Raw genomic sequence first — 20146 nt, forward strand, 5'->3', positions numbered from 1 at the left:
TGCCTTTTGGCAAACTCCAAGCGGGCTGTCTTGTGCCTTTTACTGAGGTGTGGCTTCCGTCTGGCCACTCTACCATAAAGGCCTTATTGGTGGAGTGCTGCAGAGATAGTTGTCCATCTGGAAGGTTCCCCCATCTCCAAAGAAGGAACTCTGGAGATCTGTCACTGACCAAGGCCCTTCTCCCCCGATTGCTCAGTCTGCATGTGCGGCCAGCTCCAGGAAGAGTCTTGGTGGTTCCAAACTTCTTCCATTTTAAGAATGATGGAGGCTGTGTTCTTGGGGACCTGTGTTCTTGGGGACCTTCAATGCTGCAGAAATCTTTTGGTACCCTTCCCCAGATCTGTGCCTTGACAAAATCCTATCTCAGAGATCTATGGGCAATTCCTTTGACCTCATGGCTTGGTTTTTGCTTTTTATTTAATCCATTTTAGAATAAGGTTGTAACGTAAAAACAAATTGTGAAAAAAAGTCAAGGTGTCTGAATACTTTCTGAATGTGTGTGTACAAAGCATTAGGAACACCTTCCTAATATTGAGTTGCACCCCCGCTTTAGCACTCAGGACAACTTCAATTCATCAGGCAATGGACTCTACAAGGTGTCGGAAGTGTTCCACAGGGATGCTGGCCCATGTTGACTCCAATGCTTCCCACAGTTGTGTGAAGTTGGCTGGATGTCCTTTGGGTGGTGGACCATTCTTGATACTCACTGGAAACTGTTGAGCGTGACAAACCCAGCACCTATGCTGTACTTGACGCAAACCGGTGCGCCTGGCACATACTACCATACCCCGCTCAAGGGCACTTACATTTTTTTGTCTTGCCCATTCACCCTCTGAATGGCACACAATCATTTTACATTTTAGTCATTTAGCAGACGCTCTTATCCAGAGCGACTTACAGTAGTGAATGCATACATTTCCTACATTTTTTTCCCCCCCCCGTACTGGTCCCCCGTGGGAAACGAACCCACAACCCTGGCGTTGCAAACACCATGCTCTACCAACTGAGCCACACGGGACCACAATCCATGTCTCAGTTGTCTCAAGGCTTAAATTATTCTTTAACCGGTCTCCTCCCCTTCATCTACACTGATTGAAGTGGATTTAACAAGTGACATCAATAAGGGATCATAGCTTTCACCTGGATTCACCTGGTCAGTCTGTCATGGTAACACGTTTTAGGGATGATGCAGACAGTGTCGAATTAACGACAGTTTATTAATAGAACAGGGGGCAGGCAAAATGACAGGTCAAGGGCATGCAGAGGTCAGTAATCCTGATCAGAGTCTAAAAGGTACAGAACGGCAGCCAGGCTCAGGGTCAGGGCAGGCAGAATGGTCAAAACTGGAAACAGACAGCAGCTGGTAGGCTTGATGAACAAAGCGAACTGGCAACCGACACAGAGAACACAGGTATAAATACACTGGGGATAATGGGGAAGATGGGCGATACCTGGAGGGGGTGGAGACAAGCACACAGACAGGTGAAACAGATCAGGGTATGACACATGGAAAGAGAAATGTTCTTAATGCTTTGTATCCTCAGTGTATATGGCTCCCACTTTAAACAAACTACAATCTATAAAAGCTTTATATAGCATACATTGTCTTGATAAGAACACCATAGATGCTTTACAAATCATCTATAAGCTGATATCATATTCCTACTGCATAAGGAAGAGTCTTTCTATAACCTAGGGTACCAGTGAGGATTTCCTACACTGGACAACTTGTTACAGCTGTTGATAATCCATTGATAATAATCTGCCAATTTTTTTGATAGAATATTGCACAAAACCCAACTCTTCCTATGAATTATTCTGGATATAATGATTAACAAATGACATGGTCTAGTGGGCTTATTCACAACACGATCACATGATCTGGTAATGAAATAACATAAATACATTTTTGTCACGACTTCTGCCGAAGTTGTTCCCTCTCCTTGTTCGGGCGGTGTTCGGCTGTCGACCGACCTTCTAGCCATCGCTGATCCATTTTTTTATTTTCCATTGGTTTTGTCTTGTCTTCCATCACACCTGGTTCCAATCCCACCAATTACATGTTGTGTGTTTAACCCTCTGTTTCCCTTCATGTCCTTGTCGGTGATTGTTTATTGTAAGTGTATGTGTACGTCTGTACTGGTGTGCGTCGGGTTATGTTACCCATTGATTTTTATTATTATGTTTTCCGGTGGGTTTTTGTAAATAAACTGCGCCGTTGGAAACAGTTATTTCTCTCCTGCGTCTGACTTCTCTGCCGCCAGTTAAACACCCTTACAGAATCACCGACCCAAACTATGGAGTCAGCAGGAAACGGTACCCCGGTCATAGGAGTGGAGGAGCGCGTCCAGGAGCATGCAGCAATACTACACCATCTTGGCACCACCATGGACCGCGTTGTCCAGACAATGGACCGCTGGGAGAGACAGGGAGTTCTTCCAGGGCCTCCACCAGCACAACCGGGTCTCCCCTGAGCGCCCCTTTCCCGCCTGAACCCAGTGGGATTAGTCTCTCCTTACCCCAGGAGTACGACGGGAGGGCTGCGAACTGCCAGGGGTTCCTGTTGCAATTAGACCTCTACCTGGCCACCGTCCACCCGGCTCCATCGGGTCGTGAGAGGGTGTCTGCCCTCGTCTCGTGCCTCACTGGGAAAGCCCTGGAGTGGGCCAACGCCATGTGGAGAGAGGGAGATGTGGCGTTGGACCAGTTTGAGGAGGTCACCCAGTCTTCAACCACCCGCCCGAGGGTAGAGTGGTGGGTGACCGCCTCTACCATCTGAGGCAGGAGACGAGGAGCGTCCGGGAGTTCGCCCTGGAGTTTGGGACCCTGGCTGCCGACGCGGGATGGAACAACAGGGCCCTGATCGACCATTACCGCTGCAGTCTGCGCAAGGAAGTCCATCGGGAGCTGGTCTGCAGAGACACCACCCTCACGTTCGACCAGCTGGTGGACCTGTCCATCCGGCTGGAAAACCTGCTGGCTACTCGCGGACGTCCAGATCGGGGTCTGGTGGTTCCATCCTCCCGCACCCCCTCTCCTATACCCATGGAGCTGGGAGGGATGGTGCGCAGGGAGACCGGAGGGGGTTCTCTCTTGTGCACCATCTGTGGCCGCAGAGGTCACACTGCCGGTCGGTGCCGGGTTGGTTCCTCTGGGGGTCGAGGCAGCAGGCAGGGCGCTCTGGCGTCACCCCAGGTGAGCCGGCATCATTTTCACCCAGAGCCCTCTGTTTCACAAATGTTTTTGTCTGTCACTTTTCCTGAGTTTTCCCCGCATTCCCAGCATAAGGCGCTCGTAGATTCAGGCGCGGCTTGGAATTTCATTGATAGAGCGTTAGCTCATAGTATAGGGACCCCCATTGTTCCTGTGGATGTGCCCTTCCCCATTCACGCCTTAGATAGTCGACCATTAGGGTCAGGGTTAATTAGGGAGGTCACCGCTCCTTTGGGCATGGTGACGCAGGGGGGTCACACGGAGAGAATAAGTATTTTCCTTATTGACTCTCCTGCATTTCCCGTGGTGTGGGCCTACCCTGGTTAGCTTGTCATAACCCCACTGTTTCTTGTGTGCATTCCCCCTGAATATTCCGATTTGGCTCTCGCTTTCTCCAAAAAGAAGGCGACTCAATTATCACCTCATCGACAGGGCGATTGTGCGATAGATCTCCTGGTAGACGCTGCAGTTCCCAGGAGTCACGTGAATCCCCTCTCACAGGCGGAGACGGAGGCTATGGAAACATATGTCTCTGAATCCCTGCGTCAGGGGTACATTCGGTCCTCCACTTCACCAGCTTCCTCGAGTTTATTTTTTGTGAAGAAAAAGGAGGGAGGTCTGCGCCCGTGTATTGACTATCGGGGTCTGAATCAGATCACTGTTAGGTATAGTTACCCGCTACCGCTCATAGGCACAGCGATAGAGTCAATGCACAGGGCGCGCTTCTTCACCAAACTAGATCTCAGGAGCGCTTACAACCTGGTGCGTATCCAAGAGGGGGACGAGTGGAAGACGGCTTTTTGTACAACCTCGGGGCACTATGAGTACCTCGTCATGCCGTACGGGTTGATGAATGCGCCATCAGTCTTCCAAGCTTTTGTAGACGAGATTTTCAGGGACCTGCACGGGCAGGGTGTAGTGGTGTATATCGATGACATTCTGATATACTCCGCTACATGCGCCGAGCATTTGTCCCTGGTGCGCAAAGTGCTTGGTCGCCTGTTGGAGCATAACCTGTACGTCAAGGCTGAGAAATGCCTGTTCTTCCAGCAGTCCGTCTCCTTCCTAGGGTACCGCATTTCTACTTCAGAGGTGGAGATGGCGAGTGACCGCATTGCAGCCGTGCGTAATTGGCCGACTCCCACCATGGTAAAGGAGGTGCAGCGGTTCTTAGGGTTTGCCAACCACTACCGGAGGTTTATCCGGGGTTTTGGTCAGGTAGCGGCTTCCATTACCTCACTGCTGAAGGGGGGCCCGGTGCGCTTGCAGTGGACAGCTGAGGCGGACAGGGCTTTTAGTCACCTGAGGGCTCTGTTTACCCCGGCTCCCATGCTGGTCCATCCGGATCCCTCTTTGGCGTTCATAGTGGAGGTGGACGCGTCCGAGGCTGGGATAGGAGCTGTGCTCTCTCAGCACTCTGGTACGCCACCGAAACTATGATGTGGGGGACCGGGAGCTGTTAGCTGTCGTCAAGGCCTTGAAGGCGTGGAGACATTGGCTTGAGGGGGCTAGACATCCTTTTCTCATCTGGACTGACCACCGCAATCTGGAGACTGAACCCTCGCCAGGCAAGGTGGGCCATGTTTTTCATCCATTTTGTGTTTACCCTTTCCTACAGACCAGGCTCCCAGTCCCTCCTGCAGCAAAGCACCCCCACAACATGATGCTGCCACCCCCGTGCTTCACGGTTGGGATGGTGTTCTTCGGCTTACAAGCCTGCCCCTTTTTCCTCCAAACATAACGATGGTAATTATGGCCAAACAGTTCTATTTTTGTTTCATCAGACCAGAGGACATTTTCTCCAAAAAGTACAATCTTTGTCCCCATGTGCAGTTGCAAACCGTAGTCTGGCTTTTTTATGGCGGTTTTGGAGCAGTGGCTTCTTTCTTGCTGAGTGGCCTTTCAGATTATGTTGATATAGGACTCGTTTTACTGTGGATATAGATACTTTTGTACCTGTTTCCTCCAGCATCTTCACAAGGTCCTTTGCTGTTGTTCTGGGATTAATTTGCACTTTTCGCACCAAACTACGTTCATCTCTAGGAGACAGAACGTGTCTCCTTTCTGAGCGGTATGAGAGCTGCGTGGTCCCATGGTGTTTATACTTGCGTACTATTGTTTGTACAGATGAACGTGGTACCTTCAGGCGTTTGGAAATTGCTCCCAAGGATGAACCAGACTTGTGGAGGTCTACAATAATATTTCTGAGGTCTTGGCTGATTCCTTTTGATTTTCTCATGATGTCAAGCAAAAAGGCACTGAGTTTGAATGTAGGCCTTGAAGTACATCCATAGGTACACCTCCAATTGCCTCAAATGATGTCAATTAGCCTATCAGGAGCTTCTAAAGCCATGACGTTTTCTGGAATTTTTCCAAGCTGTTTAAAGGCACAGTCAACTAGGTGTATGTTAACTTCTGACCCACTGGAATTGTGATAGTGAATTATAAATGAAAGAATCTGTTTGTAAACAACTGTTGGCAAAATTACTTGTGTTATGCACAAAGTAGATGTCCTAACCGACTTTCCAAAACTATAGTTTGTTAGCAAGAAATTTGTGGAGTGGTTGAAAAACGAGTTTAATGACGCCAACCTAAGTGTATGTAAACGTCCGACTTCAACTGTAGGTGAAAGCTATGATCAATTACTGATGTCTTATTAAATGCACTTGAGTCAGTATAGGTCAGGTATTCCCAAACTGGGGTACGTGATGTCGTTGGGAGTACCCCAAATAAAAATGTGATTCTCGCGAATTCCACAAATGGTCCGTATGTAACCAAACGTAGCTGCTGCTCATGTTGGTATCTGTATTGATGGTGCAAAAGCCATGACAGGGAGATATAGTGGAGTGGTAACACGCGTGGAAGCATTTGCTCCCGACGCCACTTGGGTACACTGCAGTATCCACCGAGAGGCTCTTGCTGCCAAGGAATGCCTGTCAGCTTGAAAGACGTTTTGGACACTACAGTGAAAATGGTTAACTTTGTTAAAGCAAGGCCCCTGAACTCTCGTGTATTTTCTACACTATACAATGATATGGGCAGCGACCATGTAACGCTTTTACAACATACAGAAGTGCGCTGGTTATCAAGGGGCAAAGTATTGACATGTTTTTTTAAATTGAGAGACGAGCTTAAAGTTTTCTTTACTGACTAGAATTTTCACTTGTCTGACCGCTTGCATGATCACGAGTTTCTCACATGACTGGCCTATCTGGGTGCCGTTTTTTTCTCGCCTGAATGAGCTGAATCTACGATTACAGGGACTCCGCAACTATATTCAATGTGCGGGACAAAATTGAGGCTATGATTAAGAAGCTCTTCTCTGTCTGCATTAACAAGGACAACGCACAGGTCTTTCTGTCATTGTATGATACTTTTGTGTGCAAATGAACTCAAGCTTACGGACAATGTTAAATGTGATATACAGTGGGGGGAAAAAGTATTTGATCCCCTGCTGATTTTGTACGTTTGCCCACTTAAAAAGAAATGATCAGTCTATAATTTTAATGGTAGGTTTATTTGAACAGTGAGAGACAGAATAACAAACAAAAAAATCCAGAAAAACGCATGTCAAAAATGTTATGAAATGATTTGCATTTTAATGAGGGAAATAACTATTTGACGCCTCTGCAAAACATGACTTCGTACTTGGTGGCAAAACCCTTGTTGGCAATCAGAGGTCAGACGTTTCTTGTAGTTGGCCACCAGGTTTGCACACATCTCAGGAGGGATTTTGTCCCACTCCTCTTTGCAGATCTTCTCCAAGTCATTAAGGTTTTGAGGCTGACGTTTGGCAACTCGAACCTTCAGCTCCCTCCACAGATTTTCTATGGGACTAAGGTCTGGAGACTGGCTAGGCCACTCCAGGACCTTGATGTGCTTCTTCTTGAGCCACTCCTTCGTTGCCTTGGCCGTGTGTTTTGGGTCATTGTCATGCTGGAATACCCATCCACAACCCATTTTCAATGCCCTGGCTGAGGGAAGGAGGTTCTCACCCAAGATTTGACGGTACATGGCCCCGTCCATCGTCCCTTTGATGCGGTGAAGTTGTCCTGTCCCCTTAGCAGAAAAACACTCCCAAAGCGTAATATTTCCACCTCCATGTTTGACGGTGGAGATGGTGTTCTTGGGGTCATAGGCAGCATTCCTCCTCCTCCAAACACGGCGAGTTGAGTTGATGTCAAAGAGATCCATTTTTCCCTCATCTGACCACACTTTCATCAGTTGTCCTCTGAGTCATTCAGATGTTCATTGGCAAACTTCAGACGGGCATGTATATGTGTATTCTTGAGCAGGGGGACCTTGCGGGCACTGCAGGATTTCAGTCCTTCACGGCATAGTGTGTTACCAATTGTTTTCTTGGTGACTATGGTCCCAGCTGCCTTGAGATCATTGACAAGATCCTCCCTTGTAGTTCTGGGCTGATTCCTCACCGTTCTCATGATCATTGCAACTCCACGAGGTGAGATCTTGCATGGAGCCCCAGGCCAAGGGATATTGACAGCTCTTTTGTGTTTCTTCCATTTGCGAATAATCGCACCAAATGTTGTCACCTTCTCACCAAGCTGCTTGGCGATGGTCTTGTAGCCCATTCCAGCCTTGTGTAGGTCTACAATCTTGTCCCTGACATCCTTGGAGCGCTCGTTGGTCTTGGCCATGGTGGAGAGTTTGGAATCTGATTGATTGCTTCTGTGGACAGGTGTAATTTTTACAGGTAACAAGCTGGGGTTAGGAGCACTCCCTTTAAGAGTGTGCTTCTAATCTCAGCTCGTTACCTGTATAAAAGACACCTGGGAGCCAGAAATCTTTCTGATTAAGAGGGGGTCAAATACTAATTTCCCTCATTAAAATGCAAATCAATTTATAACATTTTTGACATGTGTTATTCTGTCTCTCACTGTTCAAATAAACCTACCATTAAAATTATAGACTGATCCTTTCTTTGTCAGTGGGCAAACGTACAAAATCAGCAGGGGATCAAATACTTTTTTCCCCCAAATGTATAGCGACGCACCTGAGTGAATTGGACGCGCAATTACACAGGTACTTTCCCGAAACAGATGACACAAACAACTGGATTTGTTATCCCTTTCATGCCCTGCCTCCAGTCCAGTTACCGATATCTGAACAAGAGAGCCTCATTGAAATTGCAACAAGCGGTTCTGTGAAAATTTTATTTAATCAGAAGCCACTGCCAGGTTTCTGGATTGGGCTGCGTTCAGAGTATCCTGCCTTGGCAAATCATGCTGTTAAGATGCTGATGATCTTTGCAACCACGTACCTATGTGAGAGTGGATCCTCGGCCCTCACTAGCATGAACTAAATACAGGCACAGACTGTGTGGAAAATGATTTAAGACTGAGACTCTCCAAAACTCTGCAATTTTGGGTTGTAATGTGCATCCTTTCAAGCACACCCTTCTCATTAACCTGTGGCGAGTTATTTTCGATGAACAAAAAAGGTTTTGTATGTAAGATAAAGAGCAAAATGATTATTATTTGTGCCCTGGTCCTATAAGAGCTCTTTGTCACTTCCCACGTGCCGGGTTGTGACAAACTCATGTTTAATAAATGTATAGTGTGTGTGTGTGTGTGTGGCAGGCTTACAATGATGGCATAAAACAACATTTGCGAGTGCGCTGACCCTGGTGCTAGATGGGAGGGGGTACGCAGTTGGAGGTTGAATGTTTGAATGGGTACGGGGCTATAAAAAGTTTGGGAACCACTGGTCTAGATGAAGGGGAGGAGACAGGTTAAAGAAGAATTGTTAAGCCTTTAGACAATTGAGACATGGATTGTGTACGTGTGCCATTCAGAGGGTAAATGGGCAAGACAAAAGATTGAAGTGCCCTTCAACGGGCTAGTGTAGAGGCTGTTCTAAGGGCAAAAGGGGGGTGGTGGTGGTGTACTATACTTCTGGTACTATACTTGTTTTACAAACTGGGGAACTTTTGTTAGTCTCCACACCGTGAAATGCTATTTCTAGGGGGTTTAGGGTTAAGGTTAGGAGCTAGGGTTGGGGTTAGGTAAAATAGGATTTTGAATGGGACAGAATTGTGTCCCCCCACAAGGTTAGTTATACAAGGTGTGTGTGTGTGTGTGTGTGTGTGCAGTATTTCTGCCGAGACGCGCTTTTAAATGGATAGTCAATTCAATGAATGGGAGCAGCTAGCGTCTCATTGCGCTTATGCTAGAAGCAATGCCCCCTCACCCTTTTCACCACTGCTGAAAACAATCCTAGGAGAAATACTGTTACAACTACATGGTTCCATCATTCAGCATCTTGTATTTGGATTTCTGCTTTGGATTTCATGTATGTTGGGATCTGCAGAATTGGTTTACGGATAGCAATGATCATTTACATAAATGTGATGATTATCTTTGTTCTTACCACTATTAATCTCATATATTAACCAAACAGGTGAAGAAATATGACCAGAATGATGACAAGGTGGATCCTGAGAAACTACCGGGACTGGAGGACAACGACCTAAAGCCAATTGAAGGTCAATCTGAAAGAGATCGTTGATGGTTGTGGAGACATTTAACAAACAATGTGACAACATTCACTATGTCTCAGTGCGTTAAAACACAGATGCAGAGACCAAAAGTTTGACTTGCTAGTTTTAGAATCCTAACATTTATTGACAATGCATGCAACCAGCTTTTACTTACTTTATTTTTATGACGTCTATTTGACAGGGATAATGCACTTTAATCAGCATTTATGTAACGCGTGTGCCAGATTTAGCTCAAAGGCTAATTTTCACCTGTAAGACATTGTCCTTGCGTCAAAACCCAGACAAAAAGACCAAAGGGTTAACATTTAAACGACCATGTGTTGTGGATTAGCAATTACCTACGGAGCACATTTATGCTAGTGTTTGTGAGTTCGAATCCGACCCATGCAATTTCTAACACACACTGTCCGCCTAACTTTGTTTCTCTCACTGTCTCTTTCCAATAAACATGAAAAATACAGAAATTAGTGATTTCCCACTCTTTAAAAAAAAAAAAACACAAAACAATTAACCCTGCCTTCTGTCGTGTCCATATCCCCCAAAGATGTGAATACTAACGGAGGTGGCAACTTCGGCGACCACCACAGCGATGGGCTCCACCGGGGCAGCGAGGAGGAAGAGGTAATGCTGGCGCCCGCCACCTCACCCGAGGGCTACGCCTCCATGTCGGGCTCGGCGGCTGCTGCCACCTACACAGCAGGGGACTGTGAGAACAAGTGCCACTCCCACTTCCACGACACGGTGGGCGAGGCAGACAACCTGCACCACCACCACCACGAATACCATCACATCCTGCACCACCACCACTCTCAGAACCACCATCCACACAGCCACTCGCATTCGTACTCGGAACAACACTTCCAGCAGGCGGGTGTGGCCACGCTGGCCTGGATGGTTATCATGGGCGACGGGCTGCACAACTTCAGTGACGGCCTGGCCATCGGTGGGTTCAAGTTTTAACTTGCCCTCAATACAAGGGGAAAGCGTCAGTTTGATAATAGTGTGATAATGCTGTTTAATGTTTGTTTTTCTTTTCAGCTATTTCAGGATGATATAAATAAATTGACGAAGAGAGAAATGAGTTTGCGCTATCATAGAATCAATCAATCAAATGTATTTATATAGCCCTTACATCAGCTGATATCTCAAAGTGCTGTACAGAAACATTATTTCTTAACATTTTTGTAAAGGGAAAGGGGATACCTGGTCAGTTGCACAACTGAATGCATTCAACCTAAATGTCTTCCACATTTAACCCAACCCTCTCTGTGTCAGAGAGGTGCGGGGGGCTGCCTTAATGAACGTCCGCATCATCGGAGCCCGGGGAACAGTTGTTGTTTTTGGGTTAATGGTCTTGCTCAAGAGCAGAACGGCAGATTTATTTATTTTTTCCACCTTTGCCGGCTCGTGGATTCGAACCAGCGACTTTTCGGTTACTGGCCAAATGCTCTTAACCGCTAGTAGTACTAGTCATGACTATACATGAGGATTTAGGAGACGGTACATGGCCCCTACATATTCTTAAATTAACATACTCTTAGGTTTGAACACCTTTTAACCATGGCTTAAGTGTTTGTTCAACAATGAGAAACTTCACTCCTTTTGTATCTGCTGTTTTGTCAAGATCTGATATTTTAAAGTATTATGTCTAGTTTATCACTGTTGAACAGCCATCACTAGCCGTCTACCAGGTGACGCACTCCCACACGACACACACACAAGCTATCACACACACCACATACTCACAAGCACAAAGACGCACACACACTCGCGTACATACTCCCACAGCCAAAGCTGCTGTCCCATGCTATAGACATTTAACCATTGATCACTTCCCGTTTCACACTATTTAAATACTGTATCCCCGACAGCTCATCATAGTAGTTCTACCACTGTACATTGTATTTTAGTTACACTGTTTATACACACTGCTTATTTATACACTGGATTCTTTACATGGCTTACTCTCTTTTGAAGCTGCGTATAGATTGCATTTGATTACTGCTACAGTAATCACCCTGCCGTTCTGGATTGTCTTTTTTCTATTTTTTTTCTTAATTTTAATTGTTAGGAGCTAGTAACATAAGCATTTCGCTGCACCTGATATAACAACTGCTAAACTATGTACGCGACCAATAAACATGGATTTGTTTACATTATTCAACTCAATCTTTCTGACCCATAATGAAGGGTTCTACGGTTATTTCATGTTTCTTAATGACTTCTGACAGGGGCGGCGTTCACGGAAGGGCTGTCCAGTGGCCTCAGTACGTCGGTAGCTGTGTTCTGCCATGAACTGCCTCACGAGCTGGGTAAGACAAAACAGCCTAGCCAATACTTACAGCTGTCATTTTAACTTGAGGTGGACACTTTTGATGTTGAATGAACACCCCCTCTTTTTTTTTGGTTTTTTTTTAACAGTAGCCGTCAAAACTGCTTTCAAAGGTGTGGTTTTCCCCAATTGCATCAAAATGTTGTGCAATGACTGGGCTTTTGCATGTTTCTCTCCCTGTGGCAGTAACACTTGCAATTTGAAAGCACTTCGAGGAATGTTTTGTTCTCTCATAGAACGCAGAACGACAAGCTGACCAATAGAAAAGTTTACTACTATGGGATTGTCTTCGTAAATGTGGACAGCTTTAGCATCTTGAAAGTGCGCCTATTCAGAAATATTTTTCCATGTTCCATATTTTTGGGGTTTGGCAACAATTTAACATTGGCGCAGTGCCGCTGCTAAAGGAATCTAGAAAAAACACTGCCTAGTGCACTGCTCTCATTGAATTGCTGCATCTTTTTCTCCGGTCCATGTGTCCTAAAGCCTTGCATCCTTCCTCCCCCTTAGGTGACTTCGCTGTGCTGTTGAAGGCTGGCATGACAGTGCGACAGGCCATTCTCTACAACATGCTGTCTGCCATGATGGCGTACCTGGGCATGATCACGGGCATCCTCATTGGGCACTACGCTGACAACATCTGCATGTGGATCTTCGCCCTCACCGCCGGGCTCTTCATGTATGTTGCCCTGGTGGACATGGTAAGTCCCATGATTTGAACATTATTAACATACATGTCTGTGTACTCGCAGGTTCTTGAAAGGACATTGTAATGAAGATGGTGTAGCTTTGTAGATGATAGCATTATTGGCCATACTTTTTAAATGTTTTGCACAGGCCGTAGTCATAGTCAGTAGGGGTGTAACGGTACACATATTCGTACCGAACTGTTCATATAGGGACCTCTGTACATAAATATATCTTAAGGCCTATAGGCTATGCCTACGTTGCGTTGTGTGCCTCTTGAGTAAATCGGAGCATGAAAAAACCAACATTTCGGGCTATTCCGTTAAAACAACTAGAGCCTATGCTCAAGTTGTAATCAAAATTTGGATCTTAATTGCTGCGTTTCAAACTTTCTTTTTTGTGAGGCGCAGTCTGGAAGTAGTTACAGTGGTGGAAAAAGTGCCTAACTGTCAATGACTCCAGTGAAATACTACTTGAGTAAAAGTATTTGGTTTTAAATATAAAAAACACCAATAGAAAGGTAAATGTAATTGCAGAAATATACTTAAATATCAAGATAAAAAGTAAATCATTTAAAATTCCTTAAATTAAGGAGCCTAGACGGCACAATTGTCTTTTGTTTTTTATTTATTTACGGATAGCCAGGGGTACACTCAGACAAACTAAGCATTTGTGTTTGAGTCCGCCAGATCAGAGGCAGTAGGGATGACCAGGGATGTTATCTTGTGTGTGTGAATTGGACCATTTTCTGTCCTGCTAAGCATTAAAAATGTAACGAGTACTTTTGGGTGTCAGAGAAAATGTTTGGAGAAAAAAGTACATTATTTTCTCTCGGATTGTAGGGAAGTAAAAGCAAAAGTTGTCAAAAATATAAATAATAAAGTACAGATATATTGGGGTGGTAGGTAGACTGGTGGTTAGAGCGTTAGGCCAGTAACCGAAAGCCGTAAAAATGTGTCGTTCTGCCCCTGAACAAGGCAGTTAACCCACTGTTCCCCAGTAGGCTGTCATTGTAAATAAGAATTTGTTCTTAACTGACTTGCCTAGTTAAGTAAATAAAGTTGTACTTTAAAGTGTTTTTACTTAAGTACTTTACACCACTGACTAGTTATGTACGATGGTGAATGGTGGGGTTGATAAACCTGGAGGATTCTCCATCCTCGTTGAAAACTCCAGTTTGGGAACATTTTGGCTTCCCAGTAGATTACAATGGCGATGGACAGAGGGTATGTTGCCAACGCTCAACGAGAATAGCCTATTCAGCAGCCAACACCTCACGTTTACACATTCCTACCACCGGAGAAAAACACCACAACTTCGTCTCCCCAGACAGAAGCCACTCCTCAGTAAAGGCACATGACGGCTTGCTTGGAGTTTACAAAAAGGCACCTAAAGGCTTGCAGACGATGTGAAACAAGATTCTCTGGTCTAACCAAGATTGAACTCACCAAGCATCACGTCTGGCGGAAACCTTGCACCATCCCTACGGTGAAGCACGGTGGTGGCAGCATCATGCTGTGGGGATGTTTTTCTGCGGCAGATACTGGGAGACTAGTCAGGATTGAGGGGAAAATTAATGGCGTAAAGTACAGAGTGATCCTTGATGAAAACCTGCTCCAGAGCACTCAGGACCTCAGACTGGGGTGAATGTTCACCTTCCATCAGGACAACAACCCTAAGCACACAGCCAAGACAATGCAGGAGTGGCTTCGGGACAAGTCTCTGAATGTCCTTGAGTGGTCCAGCCAGAGACCGGACTTGAACCCAATCTAACATCTCTGGAGAGACCTGAAAATAGCTGTGCAGCAACGCTCCCTATCCAACCTGACAGAGCTTGAGAGGATCTGCAGAGAAAAATGGGAGAAACTCCCCAAATGCAGGTGTGCCAAGCTTGTAGCGTCAAACCCAAGAAGAAGACCCAAGAAGACTTTCCGAAGGCACTGTAACATCACATTATACCGGAGTGGGAAATGAGAAGTACTGTGCTACACACCCTTAATGAAAGTCACACAAGTGCGCATATTCTTTCTGTTTGTAAGAAAACATTATAGCATAGACCTATACAATGTCTAAGCCATGTTTACATATTGATTTCACACGCATATTGCACTTTATTTTAGTATTGTGTTTTAATTTAAGAAAATACAAAGTGTTGGTGTTCCTGATTTGTTCTCTCATCAGTCATGTCTCGTGATAATCTATGGAATCAGGAATACCAACACTTTGCATTTTCTTACTGTACTAAATCTTTGTTTATTTAACTGTTGACATTTCATTTTCCTGCTAAATGGAAACCATGACCCCAAAACGGCAATACGTACCGAACCGTGGGGTTGGTGAACTGTTACACCTCTAATTTTCAGGCCTTACAAATGTTTTTAGCAGTAGTCAGTTGTCCTCCCACCAACAGAGCAACATTGAGTTTTTTTTTTTTACCAACAGTCATTACCATCTGTTATGCTGGTTCAGCAGGACTTGTCAAAAAGACCCATCCCACCAAGGCAAACAGAATTGTACTGTTGCTTAGCTTTTTGCTAAGCTTGCTGATAAGTGGCCCTCTGAACCATATGGCCTCTTCACACACACCGGGATGCGCACACACACACACACACACACACACACACACACACACACACCGTGAGAGAAGCAGATAGGGACTGACTGGGCTGTCACAGGCAGCTGACTGTTGTACAGCCCAGTTAAGTCCCCTCAAGTCTGACCTCTTGTGGCCATGTTGAATGCATGCGATGTCTTCCAAAGCTGCATAGCAATTTCTCGACCAGGAATACAATTAAGGTGCGTCTGTGATTGGAGGCTTCTGTTACCACAAATTTACATTACAAGCGGCTTAGTGGCATTTCAAAATATAGTAAAAATATAGATCTCTTGTGATATGGATATTGCACATGTCAATATAGCAATTTCAATATAAATTTGATAAATCGTGCAGCCCTACCATCATGCATTTAAAAGCAAAGGGTTGGTGTAATTATTGGTTGGAGAGCATTTCCACCATTGTTAAATTCTTTCAAGAAAGTGTAAAATTGTGTACTTAGCAGAAGGGTCGAGAATGGGGATGCAGGCTTGGCCTGTTTACTTGATTCTATGCCTTGAATTAGAAGCTGCTTTCCCAGATAAGTTCCATTCAGTACAACCCAATGTTTGACGTTTCACAGGTCCCGGAGATGCTCCACAACGATGCTGGGGACCACGGCTTCAGCCACTGCGGCTTCTTCCTGCTCCAGAACGCAGGCATCCTGTTGGGCTTCTGCATCATGCTGCTCATCGCAATCTTTGAACATAAAATCCAGCTGGAAATAGACCTCTAAACTGATGGATCTCAATCCTGGTCTCCAAGGACCCCTGTGTTTGCAGGTTTGATTCCAAACCGAACTTGGTACTGGGAGAAGGAGTAGATTAATCGAACATGGTTAGTTGATTAGAACAGAATGTAGCCTTAAGTTTGATTGTAAGCCCACATGCACAGGCATCCTTGGAAAACCAGCAGTGTTGAGAAACACTCCTCAAACTGACAGGACCAAGCGCCATGTGTCTCACCTGCCAAGTGGCCACATCACGAGTCAGCCATTCCTGTGTCTTTCCCTCTCCTCTCCTCCAAGAAGTGAAAAAGAAATGATTAGTATGAACATTTCTTTTTGGTCAAGGTTCGTTCACCTGTTTCAAAAATGTCAATTGGCATGTATTCTGTATGTGTTTTTTATGTCTGTCAAACCTTTGGTGTTGCATAGCTGTCTGTCTTCCCTCAGTGTGCTTCATGTTTTATTTCTGGTCAAGATTTACAGTAAAAAAAAACAAAATGGAGGACCGTGTTTTGTTGACGAGATGTTTGGAAAGGACAAGCTTTGTTTGTGGGCGTCAGAACAAGGGCCAATCCTTTTAATGTTGTGTTTATTTCAAATCCACAAGGGTCAAGTGAAAGCTCATTGATTGGGCAATGAGGCTTCATGCCCAATTTTGGGGCACTATACCACAGGTTGTGACTTTAAACATTGTATGTGCCAGTCGGTTTGAGCCTGTTTTAATCCCAACCTAACCCACCTCCTTGGTAACAGTGCACCAAGTCTTTAAATGCCCAATCAAAATGAATCAAGCCAATTTAAGGGCAGTTAATATCACTATGCCTCTGGAATTGTGTGCATAGTGTTATACTCGGTGGGGGGGGGGACGACTTAGATCAGTCTTAAGTCTGTTACATTGTCCTCACAGAGGAAACTTGGTTGTAAACGTGTTGTAAATTAGCATTGGTTTGCAGAGCTATTTCAGAGGTACAGTATCTCATAAGTAACACTGTTGAGCATTTTCTTCCCATGAAAGTAGTCTATTAGAGAAGAAAGGCTCCATCTCTATCCCTAAGTTTGTTAATTTAGCCAGTGTCCGTAGGATATCCAGTCAATGGACTAGATAGATATCGATCGATCTGATACATGAATTAATTTTCTCTTCACTAAGTGATTATAGTGGTAACTTCTTTCAAAGGTCCTATGATGAATGTGTGATCTATGTCTGTTCAGATTGAAGCCACAAAGTGGTATTATGTTTTTAAGTTATCGTGCCATAATCTCATCTCGCTGTGTTTTGAAAAGATAACCAAACCTTTGGTCAGGAAAAATTTATGTTTTCATCTCTTTCACACACTGTTTAGGAAGAGGTACATCATGAAGAGAACCATTTTGTGTGCCATTATTTTACTGTTGTGTACGTCAGGCAGCTTTGGATGTAATATGTGTAACTTTACATTCCAGAAGAAAATTAAAGTTATTGCCTACCACCACCTCTTTGGCCTCACTGGATAAGTTGAGTTTGACTGCACCGACAAGAATGTAACGTGTACATTGAAAAGACAAGTCGCTCTGCATAAGAGCGTCTGCTAAATGACTTAAATGTAAATGTAAAATGTACTTTCGATCTGGAACTTGAAAGTAGTTATGCTGCTCGGGCAGGTCCTCTAACATTGAACTCAATTGACAGAGTACCACTGAATAGGGTTGGGCAGTATTCAGATTTTCATACTGTGGGGGGCACAAAACAATTTGAATGTCTGCTGTAACCAAGAAGCTTGATCTTGACACTAAGCTAAACTCGTAACATTTCTTTTGGAGGCAATTTTTTTAGTTAGCAAAACAAATGCATTAGCTGGAGCCCTGAGCTGGATATCATTTATTAGATGTCTTTATTATACTTTTAATCATACCGTCGGTATTTGGAATATCCTGATATGGTATATCGCCCATGCCTACCACTGAAAATTGCTTCCAGAGAAAATGTGAGTTTAGTCGTTTGAGCTCTTGGTGACCACTGGATGGCAGTCTAAATCCATTAGCAGGTTCTGTGTGTTTATGTATTTGTGTGTAGGTAATGTAATCACTACCTTTATCAAGTCATTGGTCATTGTACCATGTTGAAATAACATGAGCTACTTGAATTGTAGGTGCTACTTCATACAACTGTGATAAGTTGAACAAGCATTTTAACATTTTATATAATTGTATAACTTTTTAGTTTAACATATCACATCTAATTTCCTCATAGGTAGGGTTACGTATTTTGTTTGTTACCTTTTTCTTATTCATCATTCATGTTCAGCCTTCAAGCAAAGGCTCTACAGACGGGGGAAAAAAACATTGGACCTCCTTGACATAGAATAACTCTTTCTTCATCAACTGGGCTGACGTGAAGATTCACGGATACAAACTAATGCATCCAAGCGGGGTACTGTATGTGGTGACCCCAAAAACAGGCAGGTGTTTACTTCATATTGTAGACCCCCATGGAGTGCATGTTTGGTCGGAAGTCTCTGGGACCGAGATCAGCTAGCTAGCGATACATTACCTTCACAACCAAGAAGAGGACATGGAGGAACATTAAGAGTAAGGATCATTTTTGTCTTGTAATTTCACATGTGGAAGGTGCATTGAAACAATTAGCTAACGTGATTATATCATTTCTAGCATAGCCAACTAGCTAGCTTGCAAGCTATATGAATGATACAATAAAACTAGCTACTCGAGGGGATCGCTATGTCTATTTTGAAGAACAAGTAACGTTAAAACAACGACATTGCAAAAGGAGGCAAATTATTATTATAAACTTTTGTCGTCATTTTGATGATGCCATATTGATTTTAGCTGTATAACATTATCTAGGCTAGTTAAGATTGAGGGGAGACCACAGGATTTTAAGTTAACGTTAGTATTGCTAGCTAGCTATTTTTGATGCAATGTGTTCTACCATCCATTTGACGACATGACAGTAATGACTAAGTTGTTTCCTACTAAGCATCATATTTCCAGGCCACTATAGTGTTATTTAGATGAAACAGTCATTAGCCTCTATCTATCACGACTTGTTGGCACCACTATGGCGCTGCCGGCAGAGTGCGACTTGAGGACGCATGACGCGGCCCAGTGACGGATGTGCAACTCATGAATAACAACATTTCTTTTACATTTGTCTATTTTGCCTAGCTCTCTGACCGTGTGTATGCGTCTGTCTGTATGCCTGCCAGCCTGTCTGTCTTGGCGTTTCCGATGTGGCTGGAGGAGTGGTGGTGGCCATAGGAGGGTAAATTGAATACTGGAGCCCATGTATAAGCTCTTTGTCATGAAGTTAATGTATAACAGCTGATACAAGTATGCTGTTTTTGCTACTACTACAGCGCTAGGTAGCCAGTACATGTTCATATGGATTTAGAGTGCTATTTCATTTATGTACAGGGTCCACTTTGACCTAACACAACAATCCAGACTAAGCATTTGCAAAATATAAGAATGAATACTAGTATTACATGGAGCGTGGCCTGATCCTAGATCAGCACTCCTACTCTGGTGGAGAATTCGCTCTCCCTCATCCTGTCTATAACTTCAGACTGACCCCCTGGTTTATAGATTAGTGGATGTGAGTGAGTGGACATACAGATATGGGACTAGTTTAGCAACATCAGCTCTTCTCAACTGGTGGCAAGGATTTATTTTACATTCAATCACCATTCTGCATTCAACATTTTTATTGCAGGAGAGGTGAGCAATTATCAGATCCCCCTGCTGTCGTTCACCCCTTGGTGCAGTGTGCTGACCATCGCTGCAGCCAATTCTCCATTCTGGCCAATGATTATACCACAATTCTCATCCGACCATAAATTCATACATTGAGCCCCTGGATGGAAGTCCAGCGTCGAAGATCTTTGTGCCTTCCAGGACATCCAGGCATACTTCAATCTTAGGAAGAGAATTGAAGAGTGAAATCGTTGATCCCTCTATAGTCAACACACCAATGTACACCTCCATCCTTCTTCCTGACGAGGATGACTGGTGAGGTACACTCAGAGCTGGATGGCCCCACAACTCCTGTTATCAGTATTGTCTGCAGGTGTTATT

General features: G+C 44.5%; 1 protein-coding gene across 1 annotated transcript in view; it reads left to right on the plus strand.

Annotated features, from left to right (window-relative positions):
• slc39a6 (solute carrier family 39 member 6) overlaps positions 1 to 17544 on the plus strand; it is a 45900-nt gene extending 28356 nt beyond the window's left edge. The window contains exons 8-12 of the mRNA XM_014139142.2: positions 9634 to 9718; positions 10278 to 10676; positions 11965 to 12045; positions 12576 to 12766; positions 15929 to 17544. Of these exons, the coding sequence (XP_013994617.1) occupies positions 9634 to 9718; positions 10278 to 10676; positions 11965 to 12045; positions 12576 to 12766; positions 15929 to 16081 (909 nt within the window). The 3' untranslated portion in view covers positions 16082 to 17544. The remainder of the gene's footprint in view (positions 1 to 9633; positions 9719 to 10277; positions 10677 to 11964; positions 12046 to 12575; positions 12767 to 15928) is intronic.
• The last annotated feature ends 2602 nt before the right edge of the window (positions 17545 to 20146 follow it).

Source organism: Salmo salar, chromosome ssa14 (genome assembly GCF_905237065.1).
Source record: "Salmo salar chromosome ssa14, Ssal_v3.1, whole genome shotgun sequence".
Classification (NCBI taxonomy): Eukaryota; Metazoa; Chordata; class Actinopteri; order Salmoniformes; family Salmonidae; genus Salmo; species Salmo salar.